Source organism: Suncus etruscus, chromosome 8, assembly GCF_024139225.1.
Source record: "Suncus etruscus isolate mSunEtr1 chromosome 8, mSunEtr1.pri.cur, whole genome shotgun sequence".
NCBI lineage: Eukaryota > Metazoa > Chordata > Mammalia > Eulipotyphla > Soricidae > Suncus > Suncus etruscus.
Genome location: NC_064855.1, coordinates 52,286,583 through 52,309,715, shown reverse-complemented (window position 1 = coordinate 52,309,715; position 23,133 = coordinate 52,286,583). Strand labels below are relative to the sequence as shown.

Sequence of the window (23,133 nt, the reverse complement as noted above, 5' to 3'; positions counted from 1 at the left end):
GATAGAAATTATATTCAAATATACATAAGATAATACTAACCATATTTTCTGTAAGATACAAATAATAACAAAGCTACAGGCCCCAAAAGGAGATCTGTGGTACAGGACTTGCCTTGCATGTGAGGTCATGAGTTCAATGGCACTGCAAACTAAAAATGGAACCATGAACAAACTAAATATACCTGACAAAGTCCGGTAACTTGTAAGTAACTTTGTGTGTTCTTTCAATACATAATACACAATATGTTGGAATATTTTGAGTACTTGTTTTACTATGCTTGCTCTGTGTGTATAGATATATGTGTATGTAGACATACTTAAATGTTGATTGAATTAATTCACTTTATATGCATATTTGCCCATTTATGCATATTTACATTAGTCTTGCTTGTATCTCTAATAGTGCATGTTAATAATAACTATTTGTTTGAGATATATCACAGAAATATAGTGTTAAAGTTAGATACATTGAATTCAATTTAGTGACAGCTGAATGGCTTGTTACACTGTGAACTGAGAAACATTTGTAATTTTGTGCCTGTAATGCCTATGGAAAAAGAAAATCTGAGGCCCTAGTTATAAATTTTAAGGGTGCATGATACGTAATGTCTCTAAATAGGATTCATTTTAGTAAAAATGATGGATAAATTCTAAGATAGTATAAATGATACGTGTAATACATGAGTGTTTGTTTTATATATGGCCACAAAATGATTTGATGCCAGGGAAGTGGGTATCAGAAAGGTTAAAGGCAAAGAACTATGAAAATCTGTTTTTTCTTGATGTATTTCTAAATTAATATTAGTCTACTAGGAAGTAATTGAATTTATTTGTTCTAAACCCTTTTTATTTTGAAAATATAATACAGTATGAATTCTGTAAATTTGGGTAAAACCTAAAGGGACTGACACACTTTCTGCTTACAGTTTGAATTACTTGATTTTGAAAAAGCTTTTGATGTCCAAGTGTATTAAACACCAATATGTTTTAAAATGATCAGTTGAGGCTGTCAGTAATTTCATAGAGCAAAATGATGACATATTTCATCGAACTACTGTGTTTTGAAAGCTCCATCACTCTGTGCTGTGGTTTCTTTGTAAAAATGTTGTGCTTTGTGTTTCACACCGGAACATGTTTTCTCCAACTTTACTTGTGACACTTTTCACTTTAGCATAACTATATAATAAACAGGAAAAAATCACCTGTGTTGTTCAATGAGTGGTTTTTTTTTAACTCAATAAGTAGACATAGAAATAACCAATTGGGGTAAAGGTGAATTTCTTAGTCATAAGTGAGACAATTTTGTGTGTAATTTGCATCTACTAATGATATTTGAGAAAAGCTGCATGTTTAGTGTGAATTACTGACAGCAACAAGAAGTAAAACACTATGGTGTGTTTTGTTTCCATTGACTAGAGTTAAAATCATTGAAAATGCTTTTCTGTCTAGCGTTGCTTTAATAATAAATTGTTAATATTATTACACCAATTGGTAACTAGCTGGGAAAAACAAGAAATGCCTTTAAACTTAAAATGCTATTCAAGGCATTTTTTCCCAATTTCATATATTTAAAGGGGGAAAACTTTATGTATATGTGTGTGTAGACACATACCAAATTATGCTTAAATATCACTCCCTGATGCTTGGTGCTTGGAAGTCACTCCCAGAAGTATAGGGGATTAAACCTGGATTCTGCATTCTAATCATGTGCTCCAGCCTATACACTAGTTCCCTGTCCTGACTATTTTTTAATTGATTCTCTTTATTAATGTTAACCCAAATGTGTATGTCATGATAAACTTAATGTAAATCTATGCCTGAAGCAATAATGATACACCTGGACCGAATATTTACAATTTGAGAAGTTCCAAAATGTGTTTATACTTTTTAAAGATATAACAGTATTAAAATTAGCTGTGCCTTGAGGAGTAGTTATCTCTTTCCAACTCAGGTTGGGAATCTCACTTAAGCAGAGAGGAAATGGTTTTATTTTTTTGGTTGGAGAGGGTGATTTGGGGGAAAGCCCACATCCAGCAATGCTCAAAGATTACTCCTAACTCTACACTGTCGGAGTACTACTGGTGGTGCTCTCAGGAGAACATATGGGGATCCACAGATTGAACCCAAGTTGGCCAGTTGCAAGGCAAGCACCTGATCTATTATCTATTCAGCCCAGGAAATTATTTTATCAAGAGAAGATACACTAGACGACTTTCTAGTCCCCCTCAAGTTATGATTTCTTGAAGAGTAAATTAAGAACAAGCTGTGGGGCTAAGAAAAATAGCTTAAAGGGCAGGTGTGCATGCTTTTCCTTGGGAGGCCTGGTTCCCAATACAGCACAGTTCCCAGCACAGCACAGCCCTCACTGTGACAAGACTAATCCTTGAGTACCATCAGGTGTGATCCAACAAACATTAATCAAAAAGGATTTAAAAAAAATATTGTGATCTTCTCATTCAGTTTCAAAAAGACAGATGATCCAGGGGTCCTCAAACTTTTTAAACAGGGGGCCAGTTCACTGTCCTTCAGACTGTTGGAGGGCCAGATTATAGTAAAAACAAAAATTATGAACAAATTTCTATGCACACTGCATATATCTTATTTAGAAGTGAAGAAACAAAATGGGAATAAATACAATATGTGGCCCAGGGGCCGTAGTTTGAGGACCATTGGTTAGACTCTAAATTTTTGCATCATGAATTAAATAAGTATAGAGACTGGAAGGTAGAGACTAAGTAGAATGCTAGAGACCAGAGAAATAATGCAGTAGGTAGGGCACTTGCTTAGCATTTGTACCTGGATCCCATCCCTGACCACTACACAATCAGTTAAGACCTTCCAGGTGTAATCCCTGAATTTAAAGCCAGGAGTAAGTCCTTAGTACAGCTGAGTGTGCCTCACCTCCCAAAAGGGACTGCCTGATACAACAGAGATAGAACTATGTGTATTTGTTTCTGAAATAATGACTCCTATGATTTCACTAACATGTTATCAGTATTTTTTTGTTTGTTTGTTTTTGGGCCACACCCGGTGTGTCAGGGGTTACTCCTGGCTGTCTGCTCAGAAATAGCTCCTGGCAGGAACAGGGGACCATATGGGACACCGGGATTCGAACCAACCACCTATGGTCCTGGATCGGCTGCTTGCAAGGCAAACACCGCTGTGCTAACTCTCCGGGCCCTATCAGTATTTTTTATTATATCTTACAATACTGATATTATATAAGTATTCTTCTTTGGGTGGATTTTTTTTTCAGTGTTTTGGGTCACACCTGGCAGTGTTCAGGGGTTATTCCTGGCTCTAGGCTCAGAAATTGCCCCTGGCAGGCACAGGGGACCATATGGGATGCCGGGATTCGAACCACAGTCCTTCTGCATGCAAGGCAGATGCCTTACCTCCATGCTATCTCTCCGGCCCCAGTATGCTTACTATATCTTCTTCAAAGTAAACCAAGATAATAAATAAAAACTCCCCAATTTTTTAAAAGCTATGACCAAAACTTTTAAATAACATTTTGCATTTTCCAGTAACCAATCTTAGTTGAACACATGCTTCTTTGTGCCATAAATTCTATTATTTAGGCAAAACATATAATGAAGAGTACAGATAAAGAAATTTGAATTCCTTCTGCTTCTTGTTTCAAATAAGAGTCTCAATAATTACAGACTAATATCAATTTACTCTTTTATATGCAATAGGAAATAAGTTGTAGGCTTTTTTTTGCGGGGGGACTGGGTCACACCCAGCAGCGCTCAGGGGTGACTCCTGACTCTAGGCTCAGAAATCGCTCCTGGCAGGCTCAAGGAACCATATGGGATGCCGGGATTCAAACCACCATCCTTCTGCATGCAAGGCAAATGTCTTATCTCCATGCTATCTCTCCAGCCCAGTTGTATGCTTTTTCTAAGAATAGAATGTCTTAGTTTTTCAACTCTCATACATGATTTATTTTTTGTTATATAAGGTCATCTTTAGAGATCATAGAAACCTCAAGTCAAAACCAGCGTTACAGAGTCAGAGTCAGAGTGATGGTAGTGGGTAGGGCACTTGCCTTGAATGCAGCTTGCCAGGGATTCAACCCCAGCACCACATATGATGCCTGGAGTATTCCAGGAGTGACCTCTGAACTCAGAGCCAGGAGTAAACCCTATGTACCACTGAGAATGGCCTCTCCCCTTACCCCCAAGAAAACCAAGACAACTCTTATTTTTCTTATTTAAACACCAAAATTTAAAATATTTAAAAGTTGTTTATAACATAATTGTTTCAGGCATTCAGTGTAACCAAGAAAGTTTTTTTGCTGAAGACTTATTGGTTGTGTTTCTTTTATAAAATTTCTAAATTACATTTTTACCAATCTTTATAAAAAGCATTAGTAATCAATGTATGCCTGGATAAGAAGTGAAATATAGATAATGTAATTTTAAACCAAAACCTAAAATTATCTGGGTGATATTTTTCCGAATGATTAATTGATTAGATATTTTTGTAATCTGTATTCGACACCACTAATGAAAATGGTAGGCTATATAATAAGTCATACATTTTATATTTTAAATGAACTTTTTTAAATAGTCATGAGATATGTCTTGGGGAAATGTGGTTAGAACTGTTATGTTAGCTTTCTCACTTCACAGAGTGTGATTTATACTCCATCTGTTATGATCCCAAACTAAATAGCTATACTTAGGACATGTTCTTCCTTAGGGCAGAGCTTTCATGAAGGTGTGCCTAAAAGCATCCAGGTGGCAACAACCTGCCCACATGTTTTTCTTTTAAATCTATTTGAAGGTGATGATATCTCAAATGTCATAATATCTCCTAGAGCAGCTAATTACATTAAATTCTAAGATAATTCTAGGTTTTGTATTGCATTTTCATTTTTCTTAGACTTAACTAATAAGAAAAATAAAAACTAATAAACAGTTACAGAATCTTATTAGTATCAAGTCTATAAAAATGATTGATCTACTTAGAAAAGTCTAATAGCTAAGTTGATTTCATGTTTAAACATTGGCATTTATAAGGGGAAATTTTATTTGTTGGCAGTACATAACGGCTGATTTTATGTTGATTATAAGAATAATCATTTATACATTTTTCCTTGCAGTTTTCAAAATCATCCATCTGACTCATGGATGATAACCAAAATATTTCTGCACTAAGTAATATATTATGGATTGGTGACAAGTGTGTAAAAAGAGCTATGAGCCATGATGGTTACTAAGTAAAGGATGAGTGAAAAAAACCAGTATGAAAAAAAAAAAGGCCACCTTAAAGATGAACTTAGGATGCATAAATGTGAAGTCCTAGGCTAGATAGAATACAAGAATCTTGCAAATATGGAATGGGAAAACATGACACATCTTTGATCTCAGAGTAAAGCTAAAATTTTATGTCATTGTTGGTTAACTTTATGATGTATTCTATGGTTTGAGCTCTCTGGTATTCTATTCACAAGAAGTCACTGCTCTGCTATTCATAAGAGAAAACTTTTTCTTTATTTTCTCTTCAGAGTAAACATACAACATTGCATTCACTTTTGTTGTTATTGCTCATTTTTATTGAATTGACTTATAACAATGATATAATTTTGCATCCAAATTTAAAAACCAACATTAGCAAGAAATCATGACAACTGGAGTATGTCTACAGGAGAATGAAATAGTCATAGAGACCTATTGCTTGACATGCAAAAGAATTGGGATTATTCAAATAGAAAAATAGACCATATGGAAAAGCTTGGTGGCTATTTCCAAATATAGCAAGTTTTCAAGTAATGCAATTTTTATAGGGCCAGAGTGAAAGCACAGTGGCAGGGTGTTTGCCTTGCACGTGGCCGACCCAGGACAGACCCAGTTCAATACCTCACATCCCCTATCATCCCTCAAGCCTTCCAGGAACAATTTCTGAGTGCAGAGCCAGGAGTAACCCCTGAGAGCCACCGGGTGTGGCCCCAAAACAAAACAAAACAAAAAGCCTTTTCTCCTATATTATTTGATGACATCATTGATGAGAAAGCAAAATCATCTCATGTTGTGTGAGACAAATTATGCTTTTTTTTCTCCTTGGATCACACCCAGTGGTGCTCAGGTTTTTTTTCTGGCTTTGTGCTCAAAAGTTGCTCCTGGCAGGCTCAGGAAATCATAAGGGATGCCAGGAAATGAACCAGGGTCACCCTGTGTTGGCTGCATGCAAGGCAAACACCTTACTGCTGTGCTATCGCTCCCGCCCCAAATTATCCTTGAACTGATTTAATTCTGCTATTTCACTTGAAGTCAGTTTCTGTGCATCAATTGATAACATTGAGTAAGGACTTGCTATACCTGAAGGATTGTGTCTTTTTCAAAGCAGTTGAGGTTGGTACTGGGGTTTCCAGAGGTGAAAACTAGAACCAATAAATGGGAAGTTAGAAACATTATTTCAGCATAAATTAATTGCCTTGTTTGCAACTAATGATACAAAGTACTGGAGGTATTTGGACAGAAGACTTTTGATCATATAATTGAAATTTATAAGATGGGAATTTGGTTTAAAATTGGTAGTATTTAAATTCTTTAGTTCTTAAAATACTTACACTGTATAAATGACTATTGTCTTATAAATGAATGTTTATTGCTTACTTCTTTAATAAAAGAAAGATGAGATAATATATTCAAAAGCAATTACTCTTTTTACACTATTTAAGCAGCATAAATTAAATGAGAACTGTCCATTTGGAGATTATTATATATCTGTAATTAAATTCAATACATTTTTTTGTAAAATTATATTCTCAGAAAGTTTAAAGTTTGAAATGACTTGTTCCATTTTTAACAAACCTAAAACTGAAAATTAGCAGTTTTAAACATAAGCAAACTTGTGTTGACTTTTTGATTTCCTTCCACAAAGCACCTAAAAACCATGATGGCCTTTTGTTCGAAAGATGAGAAAACACAGTTGGCCTGGTGGCAAGCTTTCAGGGAATTTGACTGGTGAAAATGCAGTTTGTTAATTGATAAAGCAGTTTCAAGAATACAACCCAGCAAGTTTATAGGACATTACAGATTAAAGATGTTTTTCATATACTTTGGGTCAGAGTCCTGTACTGAATATTTCATGTACTTATTAAAAGAACAAGCTTTTAAAATTGACTACATAAATTGTGGACATATTTGCTAGAAAACAAAATGATTCTATTATTTCGGGTGATGTGCCTTTGTATTCTAAAATTCAACTTGCTGTATGACAAGATTGCACCTTCCATTCACAACCACAGTGAGTCTACATTATTAAGCACCATTTATGGTACAACTTGAAGGAGTTCAAGGATCTAGAAAGCACAGAGAGAAGGGTCCCTTTTGAGACATTTACATACTGTTTTGGGGTTTTTGTTTTGTTGTTATATTTTGGCCTGTAATTTTATTATGTTTACAGTGAAGGCAGCAATATCAGAATAAAAGATTTCTATTTTCTGGAAAGCATATGTCTTCCCTGAAAAGGTAGAATGCAAATGTTTATTTTATCTAGACATCAAAACCATAAATATGCCTTATCCCAACCTCATAATCTAGTATTATAAATAGCAAATTTTCACAGACATCTTTACATCTTCAGTGCACAGCTTACAGACTCATTCAGTTCTGGTCAGTAGGAGTAGTACTAAATACTAGTATCACACCATGAAAAAATTTGATTCTAGGTCACAAAATAGTCTAACTTGGTATAATTCAAATGTGGGTCATAATCAAAAAGGGAAATTGGAAAATAAAAAAATACTTCAAGTCCTTAGAATGATTGATTGGGAATTCTTGAGATATAGGAAAATAAAGGGCACACTACACAATCTATGTGGCATTCAGGGGTATGCCAGGGTAACCACAAAACTTCTAGAATGTCTTATAAGGAAGCAAAAGCTTCATTGCTGTAAAATTAACATTAACCCAATTGTGTTAAACATTGAATTTTGATTATTTTTTCCCAATGGAATTGTTTATGTCTGCCATATCCATCGAACCTACAGCAGTTGGCTCAAATAGCCTGCAATGGGTTTGAGAAACCACGGGTTTAAGAAACCACGGGTTTAAGGTGCATATTTCCAACTATAGTTATCTTTTTCAGTGAAAACTAATATTTGAATTTCTTATGCAAAGTTCTGTTGAGTGTAATGAAATTATATAAAGCTTTCCTCACTCCTACTTTGTACACAGTAAAGACTGGATGTCATGAGAAGGATGTAAAAGGGAAACAGGTAAGCAGAAGAAAAATAGGTCAGCTTTGCTTCTCACCACGTCTTCATTATTTTTTTTTTTTTTTATAATTTTTTATTATGAATTATGAGAACAAAAGATGCAAAGAAAGAGGATAAGGTAAAGTTACAGTGGAAGGACAATCACCCATAACATAATTATCAGAAGAAGTCCCCTTGCTGATATCTTAACTTTGAATTTTCACCAAAAAAAGTTAAGATAAATAAAACAGAATCCATGTGCAATTACTTTTTCCCTCAAGTCCCCAGATTGTAGCACATTATAATATTTCTTAACAGCACACAAGGCAATCTAAAGCCATCAAGCTTACATAACTCCTTAAACATTAGAGGCATAGTGTTTTTTACATTTCCATGTACATGCATATTAGCTTAAGTTAACCTCAAATTTTAAGTGGGTGTGTTTTAAGGATTAGAGTCAAAGGAGCACAGTAAAAACGGTGTTAGAGTGGCAATTGTTGTTTGCATAGGCCCACCAAAATATGAGAGGCATGGAAAGGAATAGCCTTGGCCTAAATACAAAGAGATCCTACCCCTGAAGTTTCCTGGCATAAGACCAGCTCTAGGCCTCAGGAAAGTTATCGTTCGCTCCAAGACATTGTCCGTAGCGCCAACACACTTATCACAGAGTCTCTGTTGTTGGTCTCATGTTTCTGTATTAAAGATTCTGGAATCTGCATGTCCTACATTGAAGTCATGATGAGGAGTGCCTTCTCGATTCACTTCACCATGAAAGGGGAATGCAGGAAGCCCTGTCCTATAAGCAGGTTGTTGTTGTTGTTAAGTCTTCTCAGTGTTAAAGGAAGTCTCTTTTGAGCAGGACGATGTCTGAGCAGTGGTAGGGTCTTCCGTGGTAGAGGATTGCTTCCAGGTGATGTTATAGACAAACCTCACCATAAATGGGCAATACAGCAAGCCCTGTCCAGTAAACAGGTCATTGTTCTTGTTGTCTTCTCAGTGCTAAGGGATGTCTCTTTTGAGTAGATCGATGTCAGAGCAGCTGTAGGGTCGTCCCTGGTACAGGAATGCCTCCGGGTGATGTTATATACAACCTTGGATGTTTTGTAAATGTCTTCTGTAGATCAAGGGGTAAATGGAGAATGTCCATTCTTCTGAGGCCTGTGCCAGGTCTTTATGTCAATGTTCAGGGTGTAAGGTCTCATTGTACTACAAGATTTGTGTGTTCCCCTTTCTATTAGATAAGAACTTATTGGTATGTATAGTATTTTCCCATGTCAGTGTGCCTACGCAAACAAGATATAAAGCCACGTGGTGCTATCAGATATATGGGGGCATAAGAACATTTCCAACAAGACCCATGACTTGGTTCAAACATAAGTATTAAACTGAGGGATTCTTTCACACCAAATTCCATATTGAGCAGTTCACAAAGAGAAGATAAAAAAAAATGGGGGGGATCATCACTGTATAAGAAAGTATTTAGCAAAAGTTATAGCCGTCAAAGAAAACACGCATAAAATGTTGAAAAGATATGTGTCCTTTTTATGCCTTTTAAAATAGTTGTGTGGGTGTTAACTCTAGGGCACCACTTTGGTCTGTGAATTAGGACTCAAGAGTACTTAAGTTAGAAAGGGTAAAAAAGGAGTAATGATGATAGGAGTTAAAGAAGTTAAAGAGAAATATGAACTTATGAAGGGGTATGCAAAAGGGCAGAGTACAAATTGGACATTCTGCATACATAAAAACATAATTCAATGATAGTGAGTACTAGTAATGTTTCTTGTGAGAGTACTATTAATGTTTCTTGTGCGCGCGGGGGCAATAGCCCCCGCGCGATTTTGAAAATGTAGACTGGACAGAGATTACCAGTGCCAGCCAAACCTCCTCCTGCCTGACTCCCGGCTCCCAGGAAGGAGAGATCCTTCAAGAAGCTGGGAGAACAGAAGTTCAGAGCCCCACCCAGACCCTCCCTAAGGAGCCGCATGGATAGTGGGGGAAGGCCTAGGGTCCTTCAAGCTCCACCAAGGGACCCAACTCACCGGCTTGCCCAGGGGTGTGGCCCGGGGAAGCCCTGGAGATCTGGAGCAAGGCGGCAGAGGGGTGCTGGGGTTACCCAAATCCCGCACCCCCCCTAGGCCTGGCCAAGCAGGCCTCCGGCATGGCGTGGGCCTGCCAAACCTCCTCCTGCCTGACTCCCGGCTCCCAGGAAGGAGAGATCCTTCAAGAAGCTGGGAGAACAGAAGTTCAGAGCCCCACCCAGACCCTCCCTAAGGAGCCGCATGGATAGTGGGGGAAGGCCTAGGGTCCTTCAAGCTCCACCAAGGGACCCAACTCACCGGCTTGCCCAGGGGTGTGGCCCGGGGAAGCCCTGGAGATCTGGAGCAAGGCGGCAGAGGGGTGCTGGGGTTACCCAAATCCCGCACCCCCCAGGCCTGGCCAAGCAGGCCTCCGGCATGGCGTGGGCCTGCCAAACCTCCTCCTGCCTGACTCCCGGCTCCCAGGAAGGAGAGATCCTTCAAGAAGCTGGGAGAACAGAAGTTCAGAGCCCCACCCAGACCCTCCCTAAGGAGCCGCATGGATAGTGGGGGAAGGCCTAGGGTCCTTCAAGCTCCACCAAGGGACCCAACTCACCGGCTTGCCCAGGGGTGTGGCCCGGGGAAGCCCTGGAGATCTGGAGCAAGGCGGCAGAGGGGTGCTGGGGTTACCCAAATCCCGCACCCCCCTAGGCCTGGCCAAGCAGGCCTCCGGCATGGCGTGTGCCTGCCAAACCTCCTCCTGCCTGACTCCCGGCTCCCAGGAAGGAGAGATCCTTCAAGAAGCTGGGAGAACAGAAGTTCAGAGCCCCACCCAGACCCTCCCTAAGGAGCCGCATGGATAGTGGGGGAAGGCCTAGGGTCCTTCAAGCTCCACCAAGGGACCCAACTCACCGGCTTGCCCAGGGGTGTGGCCCGGGGAAGCCCTGGAGATCTGGAGCAAGGCGGCAGAGGGGTGCTGGGGTTACCCAAATCCCGCACCCCCCCTAGGCCTGGCCAAGCAGGCCTCCGGCATGGCGTGGGCCTGCCAAACCTCCTCCTGCCTGACTCCCGGCTCCCAGGAAGGAGAGATCCTTCAAGAAGCTGGGAGAACAGAAGTTCAGAGCCCCACCCAGACCCTCCCTAAGGAGCCGCATGGATAGTGGGGGAAGGCCTAGGGTCCTTCAAGCTCCACCAAGGGACCCAACTCACCGGCTTGCCCAGGGGTGTGGCCCGGGGAAGCCCTGGAGATCTGGAGCAAGGCGGCAGAGGGGTGCTGGGGTTACCCAAATCCCGCACCCCCCTAGGCCTGGCCAAGCAGGCCTCCGGCATGGCGTGGGCCTGCCAAACCTCCTCCTGCCTGACTCCCGGCTCCCAGGAAGGAGAGATCCTTCAAGAAGCTGGGAGAACAGAAGTTCAGAGCCCCACCCAGACCCTCCCTAAGGAGCCGCATGGATAGTGGGGGAAGGCCTAGGGTCCTTCAAGCTCCACCAAGGGACCCAACTCACCGGCTTGCCCAGGGGTGTGGCCCGGGGAAGCCCTGGAGATCTGGAGCAAGGCGGCAGAGGGGTGCTGGGGTTACCCAAATCCCGCACCCCCCCTAGGCCTGGCCAAGCAGGCCACCGGCATGGCGTGGGCCTGCCAAACCTCCTCCTGCCTGACTCCCGGCTCCCAGAAAGGAGAGATCCTTCAAGAAGCTGGGAGAACAGAAGTTCAGAGCCCCACCCAGACCCTCCCTAAGGAGCCGCATGGATAGTGGGGGAAGGCCTAGGGTCCTTCAAGCTCCACCAAGGGACCCAACTCACCGGCTTGCCCAGGGGTGTGGCCCGGGGAAGCCCTGGAGATCTGGAGCAAGGCGGCAGAGGGGTGCTGGGGTTACCCAAATCCCGCACCCCCCCTAGGCCTGGCCAAGCAGGCCACCGGCATGGCGTGGGCCTGCCAAACCTCCTCCTGCCTGACTCCCGGCTCCCAGGAAGGAGAGATCCTTCAAGAAGCTGGGAGAACAGAAGTTCAGAGCCCCACCCAGACCCTCCCTAAGGAGCCGCATGGTTAGTGGGGGAAGGCCTAGGGTCCTTCAAGCTCCACCAAGGGACCCAACTCACCGGCTTGCCCAGGGGTGTGGCCCGGGGAAGCCCTGGAGATCTGGAGCAAGGCGGCAGAGGGGTGCTGGGGTTACCCAAATCCTGCACCCCCCCTAGGCCTGGCCAAGCAGGCCTCCGGCATGGCGTGGGCCTGCCAAACCTCCTCCTGCCTGACTCCCGGCTCCCAGGAAGGAGAGATCCTTCAAGAAGCTGGGAGAACAGAAGTTCAGAGCCCCACCCAGACCCTCCCTAAGGAGCCGCATGGTTAGTGGGGGAAGGCCTAGGGACTTCAAGCTCCACCAAGGGACCCAACTCACCGGCTTGCCCAGGGGTGTGGCCCGGGGAAGCCCTGGAGATCTGGAGCAAGGCGGCAGAGGGGTGCTGGGGTTACCCAAATCCCGCACCCCCACTAGGCCTGGCCAAGCAGGCCACCGGCATGGCGTGGGCCTGCCAAACCTCCTCCTGCCTGACTCCCGGCTCCCAGGAAGGAGAGATCCTTCAAGAAGCTGGGAGAACAGAAGTTCAGAGCCCCACCCAGACCCTCCCTAAGGAGCCGCATGGATAGTGGGGGAAGGCCTAGGGTCCTTCAAGCTCCACCAAGGGACCCAACTCACCGGCTTGCCCAGGGGTGTGGCCCGGGGAAGCCCTGGAGATCTGGAGCAAGGCGGCAGAGGGGTGCTGGGGTTACCCAAATCCCGCACCCCCCCTAGGCCTGGCCAAGCAGGCCACCGGCATGGCGTGGGCCTGCCAAACCTCCTCCTGCCTGACTCCCGGCTCCCAGGAAGCACGTCTTCATTATTAATTCAACTACAGATGCTCTTTTCCATCTTTGCTCCACAGACAGCCAGCACCATGAGCCAAGGCCGCCCCTTCACCGCCTCCTGCTCCCATCAGGCCAACCAAGTGGATAAACCCAGGGAAGCAGAAGGAAGATCTTTTAGGACAAGCTGTGTTCACTATTTAGAAATAGCACAGAAATGTGCAAATTGTTTTGTCAGGGACTAGATACAAAGATAGAGATGTTCATTATTAAAGTACTGCCCCACAACTGAGCAGAGTACCAAATGTTTGGTATTGTTTCATCCTCTAAGTTTCTAATATAGTTATTACTCTTATGTTTATTCTTGTGAACCTTGGATCAGAATACCCACAATAGCAACACCAAAAATACCAGGGAATCACAGGCTTTTCTGTTTTTGCCCAGATATACTCTGTAATATTTAATGCATTGATAATCTACTGAGTACCTCTTTTTTTATTTCAAAGTGGTATTGACAAACCCACTATTCTGTTCTCCAAGGATATTGACTATTTGAGGGATATTCCATAAAATGCACTGAAAATATTTTTCTATTAAAAAGAATAAATATATTGGATGAAATCAGAATGGTACCAGAATTGAACCTTTTCCAGTTAGACAGTGGAAGAGTGAGGCAAGTTGCTTAAAATTTGCCAGACTTACCTAAACAGTGAATTAATGAAATTTTGAGAAAAAGTAGGAATAAAAAGTTGTGAAACTTGCAGTTTTATAATGCTTGCCTTTTCACAGTGAACATCATCTATGGAATTTCAGGGAGAGAAGTAATTGCCTAAAAAAAAAACAACTCTCTAATCTTTTAATTGGGACTGGGGGAGGATTGGACTGCATTTATCAGTGCTCAGGGAATATTCCTTGCTCTGTGCTCAGGAGTGACCCATGATGATGTTTACAAGACTTTGTAGTACCAGGACTCCCACCAGGGTATCTCACATATCAGGCAAGCCCCTTACCTCTTGTACTATCCTTTCTGCCCTAAGAACTTTCATTTCTTAGTGTTATGACCAAATCCTCCACATTTAGTAGTGGATGCAGCAAACTCTGGGTTGCGTGTAGCACCTGAAAACTTGGACACTCTGACTAAGTATATTGATTTTCTATTTCTGTTTTCTTCCAGAGCTCTCAGCATGGTGGTTCCTCGACTTCTCTTGCATCCACTAAAGTCTGCAGCTCTATGGATGAGAACGATGGACCTGGAGAAGGTGGTGAGCACAGGACTTGATGTTCTGAGAACGTTCAGCTGGTTCAGGGAGCAGGGGATAGGGTGGTGACATTTATTCCAAGAATCTATCAGTTCTTGAGCAGAAAGAAGTGGACAAGTTGAAAAGGCTTGAAAGGCTTGAAATGCTGTCAGGGGTCAATTAGTAACAAGGAAAAAGAATAGAGCTTGGCTTCCCCCAGGGATAGTATCTGTTCTCTGGGACTAGAAGGAAGTTAGCCTGATTTGGGAAAATGTCACATTCTCTGAGTGCCCTTAGATGGCCAGTTATTAACTGCTTTGGAAGTTACAAGGGGTAATCACTGCCTTTGTTTCCCCAACTTCTGTTCACTTTTAGAATATTAAAGGTAATTAAAACTCCCTTGGTTGATTATTAGCTTTGAGGATGTACTCTGATTGAACTAATGATGTGAAAATATGTCTTTACACAGAATTAATTTATGGCAATTGGAAAACTTTCTTTGTACCTTAAGCTAATTCACTTTTGTGGGGGGGGGATGGGGTGGGTCACCCCTGTTTACACTCAGGGGTTACTCCTGGCTATGCGCTCAGAAATCTTCTGGCTTGGGGGACCATATGGGACACTGGTGATCGAACTGCAGTCCATCCTAGGTTAACCGTGTGCAAGGCAAATGCCCTACCACTTGCACCCTTATTTCTGTTTTGGGGGGATTTTCTTGGGGGGGGCACATGCAACAGTGTTCAGGGTTACTCCTGACTGCTCAAAAATTGCTGCGGATGAAGCTGGGTCCATCCCGGGTAGGCCATGTGCAAGGCAAAATGCCCTACTGCTGTACTAACAGACCGGCTCCAGTTAATTCACTTTAAAATTATTTTCTCAGGGGGCCGGAGAGATAGCATGGAGGTAAGGCGTTTGTCTTGCATGCAGAAGGTCGGTGGTTCGAATCCCAGCATCCCATATGGTTCCCCCAGCCTGCCATAAAGCCTGCGCATAAAGCTAGGAGTAACCCCTGAACGCTGCTGGGTGTGACCCAAACCCCCCCAAAAAAATTTTCTCAGTGATGTGGTTGAATGACGTATATTCCAAATTGACTTACTATCCCACCAGGTTATTTTGAATAAACCTCTTTTATTTTTTTATATCACATCTCATCTTCTATAAAATGGATATTCTTTTTTATAGGGCTACAGTCATCAATTTTCAGGAATTACTCCTGGCTCTCCATTCAGAAATTACTCCTGACAGTGCTCAGGGGATCATGTGGGATGGTTGAGATTAAATTCAGGTGAACCGCAACATAAGGCATATGGCCTCCCCAATGAACGAACTATCTTGCTGGCCCCGAAATGGAGATTCTTGAAAGTGCCCTTTCCTTAGCTAGAGTTTTTATCAGGCTCAAATCATTTATAGGAAAATATTTAGAAAAGATTAAGACCTAAGGAGATATTTTCCTTATCTTTTTTAAGTGTTATGATTAAATTATAAGGTGAAGGATTATTTTACATTGGGTGGGATATGTGATTTATACAAAAATTATCCCGACTATTATGCAATAACAGGCTTTTACCCCTCTTAAATTTCAGCCATCCAGAAATCTCTTTTGTTCTGATGTTATTTACCTAATAAAATGAAGAATTTTTTTTGTTTGTTTTGTTTTGGTTTTTGAGTCACACCCAGCAGCACTCAGTGGTTACTCCTGGCTCTATGCTCAGAAATCACTCCTAGCAGGCTCATGGGACCATATGGGATGCTGGAATTCAAGCCACCGTCCTTCTGCAGGCTAGGCAAATATCTGCCTTCATGCTATCTCTCTGGCCCCAAATGAAGAAATTCTTGAATAATCTTTGGGCTAAGCTATCTTCAAAGTTAGTCTAAGGAAGCAAATATAAATTTTCAGTCTGTTGCTCCAGAAGATGCTTCACTGAATGCTGCTATGCTACTAGAAAAAGTAAGGATGGAAGAACCTTTTTCCACTTTTTTAGTCATAGACCAGACTTGCTCCCAGCAATGAAGGACAGTTACTCTTATCCAGGTAGTTAGTAAAGAGCCTACAATTATATCATCTGTAAGATATTTTGAGTGTTTTTTGAGTGTTTTCTTTTCCTCTGATCATTTCCATATCCTCTGATTCCCATGGATAAATTTGCAGGCTGGGCAGAAGCAACAGTCAATCATGACTAACATGACTGGGTACATGACATGACAAACATGACTAAATTCAATCTCTGGCACCCAATATACTTCTCCCATGTACCACCAGAAATGATCCCTAAACTGAGGTACTACCAGGTGTGGCCCAAAAATCAAACAAATAAAAATCTACAGGCTGACACTTTTTCCAGATGCAAGATTGTGGCTTGTTTGGGGTTGAGATTTTAGGGAGCCTTCCTCTCTCACTTTATTCTGGACATCACTCTGATTTCTTCCATTGGGTTAAGTGTTAGTGTTCTAAAGATTTGTAGGGGTCATTTGCAAGGGTAAATAATCATCATCATAATAGCAACAACAAGAGCACATTCTCTTTATTTGTATAACTTTCAGGAACTCCACCCACCTTTGATTTTAAATAATGAGTATAAAACATTTCCAACACCTGAATAACCATTCTAAAGTAACTGTCTAAAGACTAAGTTTCTACTTATCCATTCCCGCAGTATAGTCTAAATGAGCATTCAAAAGTCACCAAAGAAACCCACAGGACATCTAAGGCTTTAATTTTATATTGGGAAGAAACGGTTAGTCTCAGTTTAAGATTGAGGGCCAGAACAAGAGTGCATACAAAAGCACACTAGGTTTTCATCCCATTTTGTATTCAGGTTGCCTGAGGGAGAGCTGGGACTTATAATTTTAAAGCATGTAAATTTTAGAGCTCAGCTATAAAAAGCTTTTTACTTCACTAAGATGTTAAAAGTTATCCAGCATATTTATTTGACCTAAGTGTAGCTTATTTAGTTTTATGTCCTTAGATGTTTAAAACATTATTAGGCATTTGTAAAATATTTCATAATATATTTTAAGGTGGTGTTAGTGGGGATGCATTGTGTTAGTGGCACTAACATAATTGAAACTACAAAACAGTTCTGTTCACAGACATAATAGATATTGTGAATTTAACTCAACATCTGCTATGCAGGTTGCTGTGAGAACATTTGTCTAAAATCTGCTCATTGATACTAGGGAGGAGTAGCAATCAGTGCTTAGAAATAAGGAATTTTACAGAGATCTCCATTTCAGGATGTGGTAAAGTCATATGTGCAAACAGCAGGCATTTTAATGCTTTATGATGTCAGAAAGTGCCTAAGACCTTACCAACTGCATTTTCTTCCTGAGTTGGATAAATGTTCTTTCTCTGTATCCAGTGGGGCCAATGGTATTGATCAAATTGGCATGAAATAAAGACAGCAAAACTTGCTCAAATTTCACACTGCAGCAGAAAGCTTAGATTGCTCTAACAACAGGTGGGAGTCGAACACATCAGTTTAATGTTTCCTTTAAGTTTAGCATTTATCTTCCTACAAACTGTTGACTATACAATATCAGTGGGAGGTGAAGTGTGGCTTCACCGTAAAAAAATGAAATATTGATTCTGAGTCCATTCCAGCCTACTAGATGATACTTCTAAATGTCTCCTTTGTGCAACATCTGTGTTCTCTTTTCTACCAATAAAAACATACTAATAATTCTTTCAGAAGTGTCGGAGGAAGGCTTCCAGATTCCAGTGACAATAACAGAACGATATAAAGTTGGAAGGACAATAGGAGATGGAAATTTTGCTGTTGTCAAGGAATGTGTAGAAAGGTGAGAAGGATGCCATTGGCATCAAACTTTAAAGGAAACATTATGTTTTCCAAGATTGCATCTTTCCTTGCTGTCTCTGACACATGTGGAATATGTTAAAGTCTCAGTGCTGCATGTTAAAAAAAATGTCAAAGGAAGAAAAGCCAGTCTAATAACAGAGTTGAAACTAGATTTCTGGGGACAATCTAAGATTGAGAACTTTGATTTTCCTTTTTAATGTACTCAGCAGAACTTTGCCAAATCTTTCAGGTAAGTCCTTTTGTTTAATAGATATTTATTAGCCTCTTCTACACTTGGAGACATTTTGTAGAGGTTAGAATCATAATATCTATAAGGAGTATATATCTCTAACATTTGCTATCATAAAACTAAATTTATTACAAGCTTTAAAAATGCACATGTAGCATTCTTTGGTGCTTCAGAAGCTTGATTAGATATTCATGCATCTAATCCACATATGCTTCTCTCATGCCTTGTAACAATGTCAGCACATTGCCTGATGTGGAAAAACTTTAAATAAATTTATTTGTATTGATTCCAAAAAATACTCACTATATTGAAGTCATAAAAGGAAGAGACCAGTGACTTTTGTAGGCAAACATACAGCCAAAACTAAGACCACCTCAAAATCTAAAGCCCAGCATTTGATTTATAATTTATTGAACACTTACTTGCATAAGGTAGGCCTGGTGATCCTGGGGCTTCTTCAGTTGTGAACAATATATTGAAAATTTAGGGGGAATTTATCTCATCCTTTGAGGGAAAATGTCCTCTGTTTCTGGGATCTGACCTAGTGCTGCATATTCAACACCACCATCATTCTCTGCCCTCAACACGGCTATACATACTACTAGCTCCTCCTAATTGTGTGTGAAAAATGTTTCTATGACCAACATTATCACTCAAAGAGATGCCAAACAGTAACTATAGTTGTCAGCATGCAAGACCCAGACCTTGTAAGAACACTCTCAGGGTTTTGATTTAAACATAGATTCATTCCATGTATAGGAAAATTTCATTTCATTTTAGAGCTGGAAGTCTCCACAGGATAGCAGATAACATGATAGGATCTATGTTTGACTTTGTTACTAACTCCAAGGTCTTCATGCCTGCTACTCAAAGTCCAATATTCGAGAGACAAGAGTTGATGTGAGAAAAATAGGTTTATTCATCAGCTAACAACCTGAGGTGGACCTCAACACTATCATATTTTTTTCTGGCAGCATCTAGGATTTTTAAAGAACTGGTGAGGAAGTAGGTAAAACAGAAAAGAGTAGAGAGCCATGTCTGGGAGAAGGATATGGTCATGTAGTTCTGCTGATATGAGGGTTTGGTGAAGTCATTGGCACATGCAGATCTGCTCTTGATAAAAATTAATGTCACGTTTCAGGGGTCTTTGTAAGGTCCTTATTGACGAGACATATGTCTTTTTCTCTCATGTGTGATTGGTTTCAAGTATACCTCTAAGTGAACATTTGATGGAAATGAGTCTTAACAATAGAGGAAAGGCAGAAGCCAGGGGTGAAAGAGAGATGTGTAAGTTTTGTGGAGTATAAGATGAAGTTTTCAGTGCCTATCTACTAGAGTTCATTTCCTTGTATGCACATTGTACTTTGTAGGCAGATACGTCCCTCACTAGTGCTATGGAACTCACATTAAGTTATATTATTGCAAAGGAGCACACTTTCTTCCACCTCAATCAACATTTCATATGGACCCGGATATTTTTAGTGATGTATCCTATGTAACAGCCATTCTGCACAAGTAAAGGGTATGCATTAGAGACATCTTGAAGAAAAAAAGCCTCCCTTGAAATGGTTTAGCTTCCTTTTCTCAAGTTCTCCTTGTTAGCATTGCCACCACAGCCTTAACCATTTGTTACATTATGTCATGAAATATAAATTTTCTCACAGGTTCTCATATCTCCCTAAATACCATAAGTTCCTACTTACTATAAACTAAACAGCCCTTAGCTTATAATATTTCATGTAATTATGATGATAATACCTATTGTCAGTATAATCTCCTTTCTATACAGAGAAAACCATGAAGAAGTGAAAGTGTTGCTCATTTTGTGATTCCTTAGCAAGTATCTGGTTACCCCAACAAGAAAATTTCCTTAAGAACATGACTTCACCATATCAAAATTGCATACACATTTGTACCTGTACAAATGATATATAAATGAAATTGAGAAACCCTTACTCTAGGTAATTTATGGAAATGTGTGCCTATATCATTTTATATTTCATTTATACTTTTACTCATCACAAATCCACTATTTTCAACTTTGTTCCCATTAGAGTAGAAAACCCCATGTTTAGCAGATTGCCATGCCCTTTCTCTGTGAGGTGTCTGGTTTTTTGCCAATGTTCATCATCTGTTCAGTCTAGTATTGGGACCATGTGCTGTGTCTCCTACCTCGTATATGGATTACGACAGCTTCTAAGCCCAACAGAGCTGGTCTTCCCACAACAGAAATTCCTTCTTCCAGAATCTCTCCTTTCAGAATTAATTTCTTTTCAGTTTGAATTATGTTCATTTTGCATGAATTCACATCTTGGGTCATATTGCCTAAACCTTAAGAATCTAAGCAATAGGTTGTTCCAAGAAGCATTAGTATTCTACTTCTGCTGAATGAAGGCATATGACATGTGGCTTCTCTTTCCAGAGGAATCACAAAACATTTTTATAATATTTTTCAGAGAGACAAGAAAACAAAAATGAGCCAAAATGTTGTGGATGGTACATACTGCTGGTGGGTACTTATTGCCATATTTGCAAGGATGAATAGCTAGAGCAAGTATATTCTGCCTCAATTAATAATATGCTATGACAGGAAGATGTTCTAACAACAATGAATATGATCGTCATGTTGCTAAGTCTTCTTTCCATAGTTCCATGTCAACATCTTCGTGGGTAGCAGCTGTCAGGTTCATTAAGATTTCTCTGGTTTTCCTCAAGTAATTTCTCCAATATAGCCCAATATCTACGGAAGGTAGTTATAAACTAGCCACACTCAATTTGGAAGCTATTTTATAGATCACTTTGAGCCACCCCAAAAGCTTGAAAGGTATGAAAAGTACCCAAGTTTCAGGTGAAGGGTGGCTTGCTGTAAGATGTTGTTCACCTTGACTCTCCTCCCTTGTGTATAATAACTGTAGATCCAAGAATCTGGGAGACGTGGTGGTGACTAGTATCATTGTCGCCTGTGTCTCTTGGCTCCCCTCCCTACTAGAACTGCCTACAATTTTTTTTGAGTGTGATGCATACACCAGAATATTCAGATATGACTCGAAGAATCTTACAGTTAAAGTGCCTAATCTAGCAATGTCCTAGGCAGGGTCAGATTCCCCTAAACCAGCTAAATATCATTATTGGAGTGGATGCATCCTTCTAGAAAGTTTTCAAACATATGAAGTATGTCAAGAACTCTGTCCTAAGGAGCTCACTTTTCCTTTCGATGTGAGACTTAGAGCATGAGTCCTGGTAAGAAACTTCAGGTGTCTCCCCTAAGAGCATTCTTCATGTTTTCCTTCTTGAGAACATTCAACACCCATAGCTGTAGGGCCTAAATTCATATTAGAGCAGAATCCCATGGAGAGGCTTTTGACAAGATACTCTGGGATGCCACAGCCTCTTCTTTGGCCAGTTATAACTATCTCCCACCCTTACTCCATAGAAGAGACTTTTATTGCACCTTATATAGGTATTTAGTAAACAAAATTGCCTGTTGATTGGCAGGGTGGGGGGTGTCATTCCTTGGTCTAAGAATCTTAATTCTCCAGTACTTCCCTAACTCCATGCAAATGTCTAGAGCCCCAACCACTTCTAGTATGTGCTGAATGTTTGTGAGACTTGGTAAAGGCCAACTGTGGCCCAACTTCCTAAAGTGCACAGTGAGCACAGAGGAGCACAGAGAGATTCTGCAAACAGTGTAGTAGTAGAGGAAGGCTTAGAAGGTGGGTGTTTTTATTTCCCTTTTAAGTGCTTACTCAAAACTCAGCCAACAACAGAAATAGTCGTTTGGGCATTTCCATTAATCCCCCAGTGAAGAAAAGGGATAACCTGGTATGGAGAATCATTAAGTTTCATGAGCTTTCCTAAGTTCCAAGTTCTATCAGCCTTCTCTGAATCCACTTATTTTCTGTGCATTGAAAAGTTAATTTAGTTCAACTTGGTAAAATTTGGAAGTTCTATATAAGGATTTGGAGAATCTTGGGTAGAACTCAATAGGAAAGTGAGCTTACAGGGACTGGAGTGATAGCCTTGCATGCAGCTGGCCCAGGATGGACTTGGGTTTGATCCCCACATCCCATATGGTTCTCCAACGCTGCCAGGAGCAATTTCTGAGTTCAGTTCCAGAACTGACTGCTGAGAGCTGCCGGTTGTATCCCAAAACCCAAAAATAAATATTAAAAATTAAAAAAAGAAGAAGAAAGTGAGCATACAGAGTGCCATAAAAAGTAAATAATTACTAAGCTTTGGGGCATGGAGGGCTTTTTAGTTGTTTGAATTTCAAGTGTATAGTTTCAAGTAAGTAATTTGTTTATATTTTCACCCATTTTGAGGGGGTCTAGTATACCTCATACTCCAAACTAGATGATTCTTTGTGGCTAGATACCAGAGTTACTCACCTCTGTCACCATCAAAGAACCCAAGGCCTAATGACTTGATGTATCAGCAATACTCAGACTTTGCAGGGGTCCTCAAACTTTTTAAACAGGGGGCCAGTTCACTGTCCTTCAGACTGTTGGAGGGCAAGATTATAGTAAAAACAAAAATTATGAACAAATTTTTATGCACACTGCATATATCTTATTTAGAAGTGAAGAAACAAAATGGGAATAAATTCAATATGTGGCCCATGGGCCGTAGTTTGAAGACCATTAGGGTATATGGGAAAGCAAGTCCTTGATGGTTTTATTTCTTGCCAGATGTTTTCATTTACTGACTTGAATAAGCAATTGAGATTTTCTATTTCTGGAGTGCATTTAGTCCTAACACCTAACACCCATTTTCCATACTTAGCTAC

General features: G+C 40.7%; 1 protein-coding gene across 1 annotated transcript in view; it reads left to right on the top strand.

Moving 5' to 3' along the window:
• Positions 1–23,133, top strand: part of DCLK1 (doublecortin like kinase 1) — a 404,307-nt gene that overhangs the window by 319,173 nt on the left and 62,001 nt on the right. The window contains 2 exon segments of the mRNA XM_049778893.1: positions 14,237–14,324; positions 17,990–18,098. Of these exon segments, the coding sequence (XP_049634850.1) occupies positions 14,237–14,324; positions 17,990–18,098 (197 nt within the window).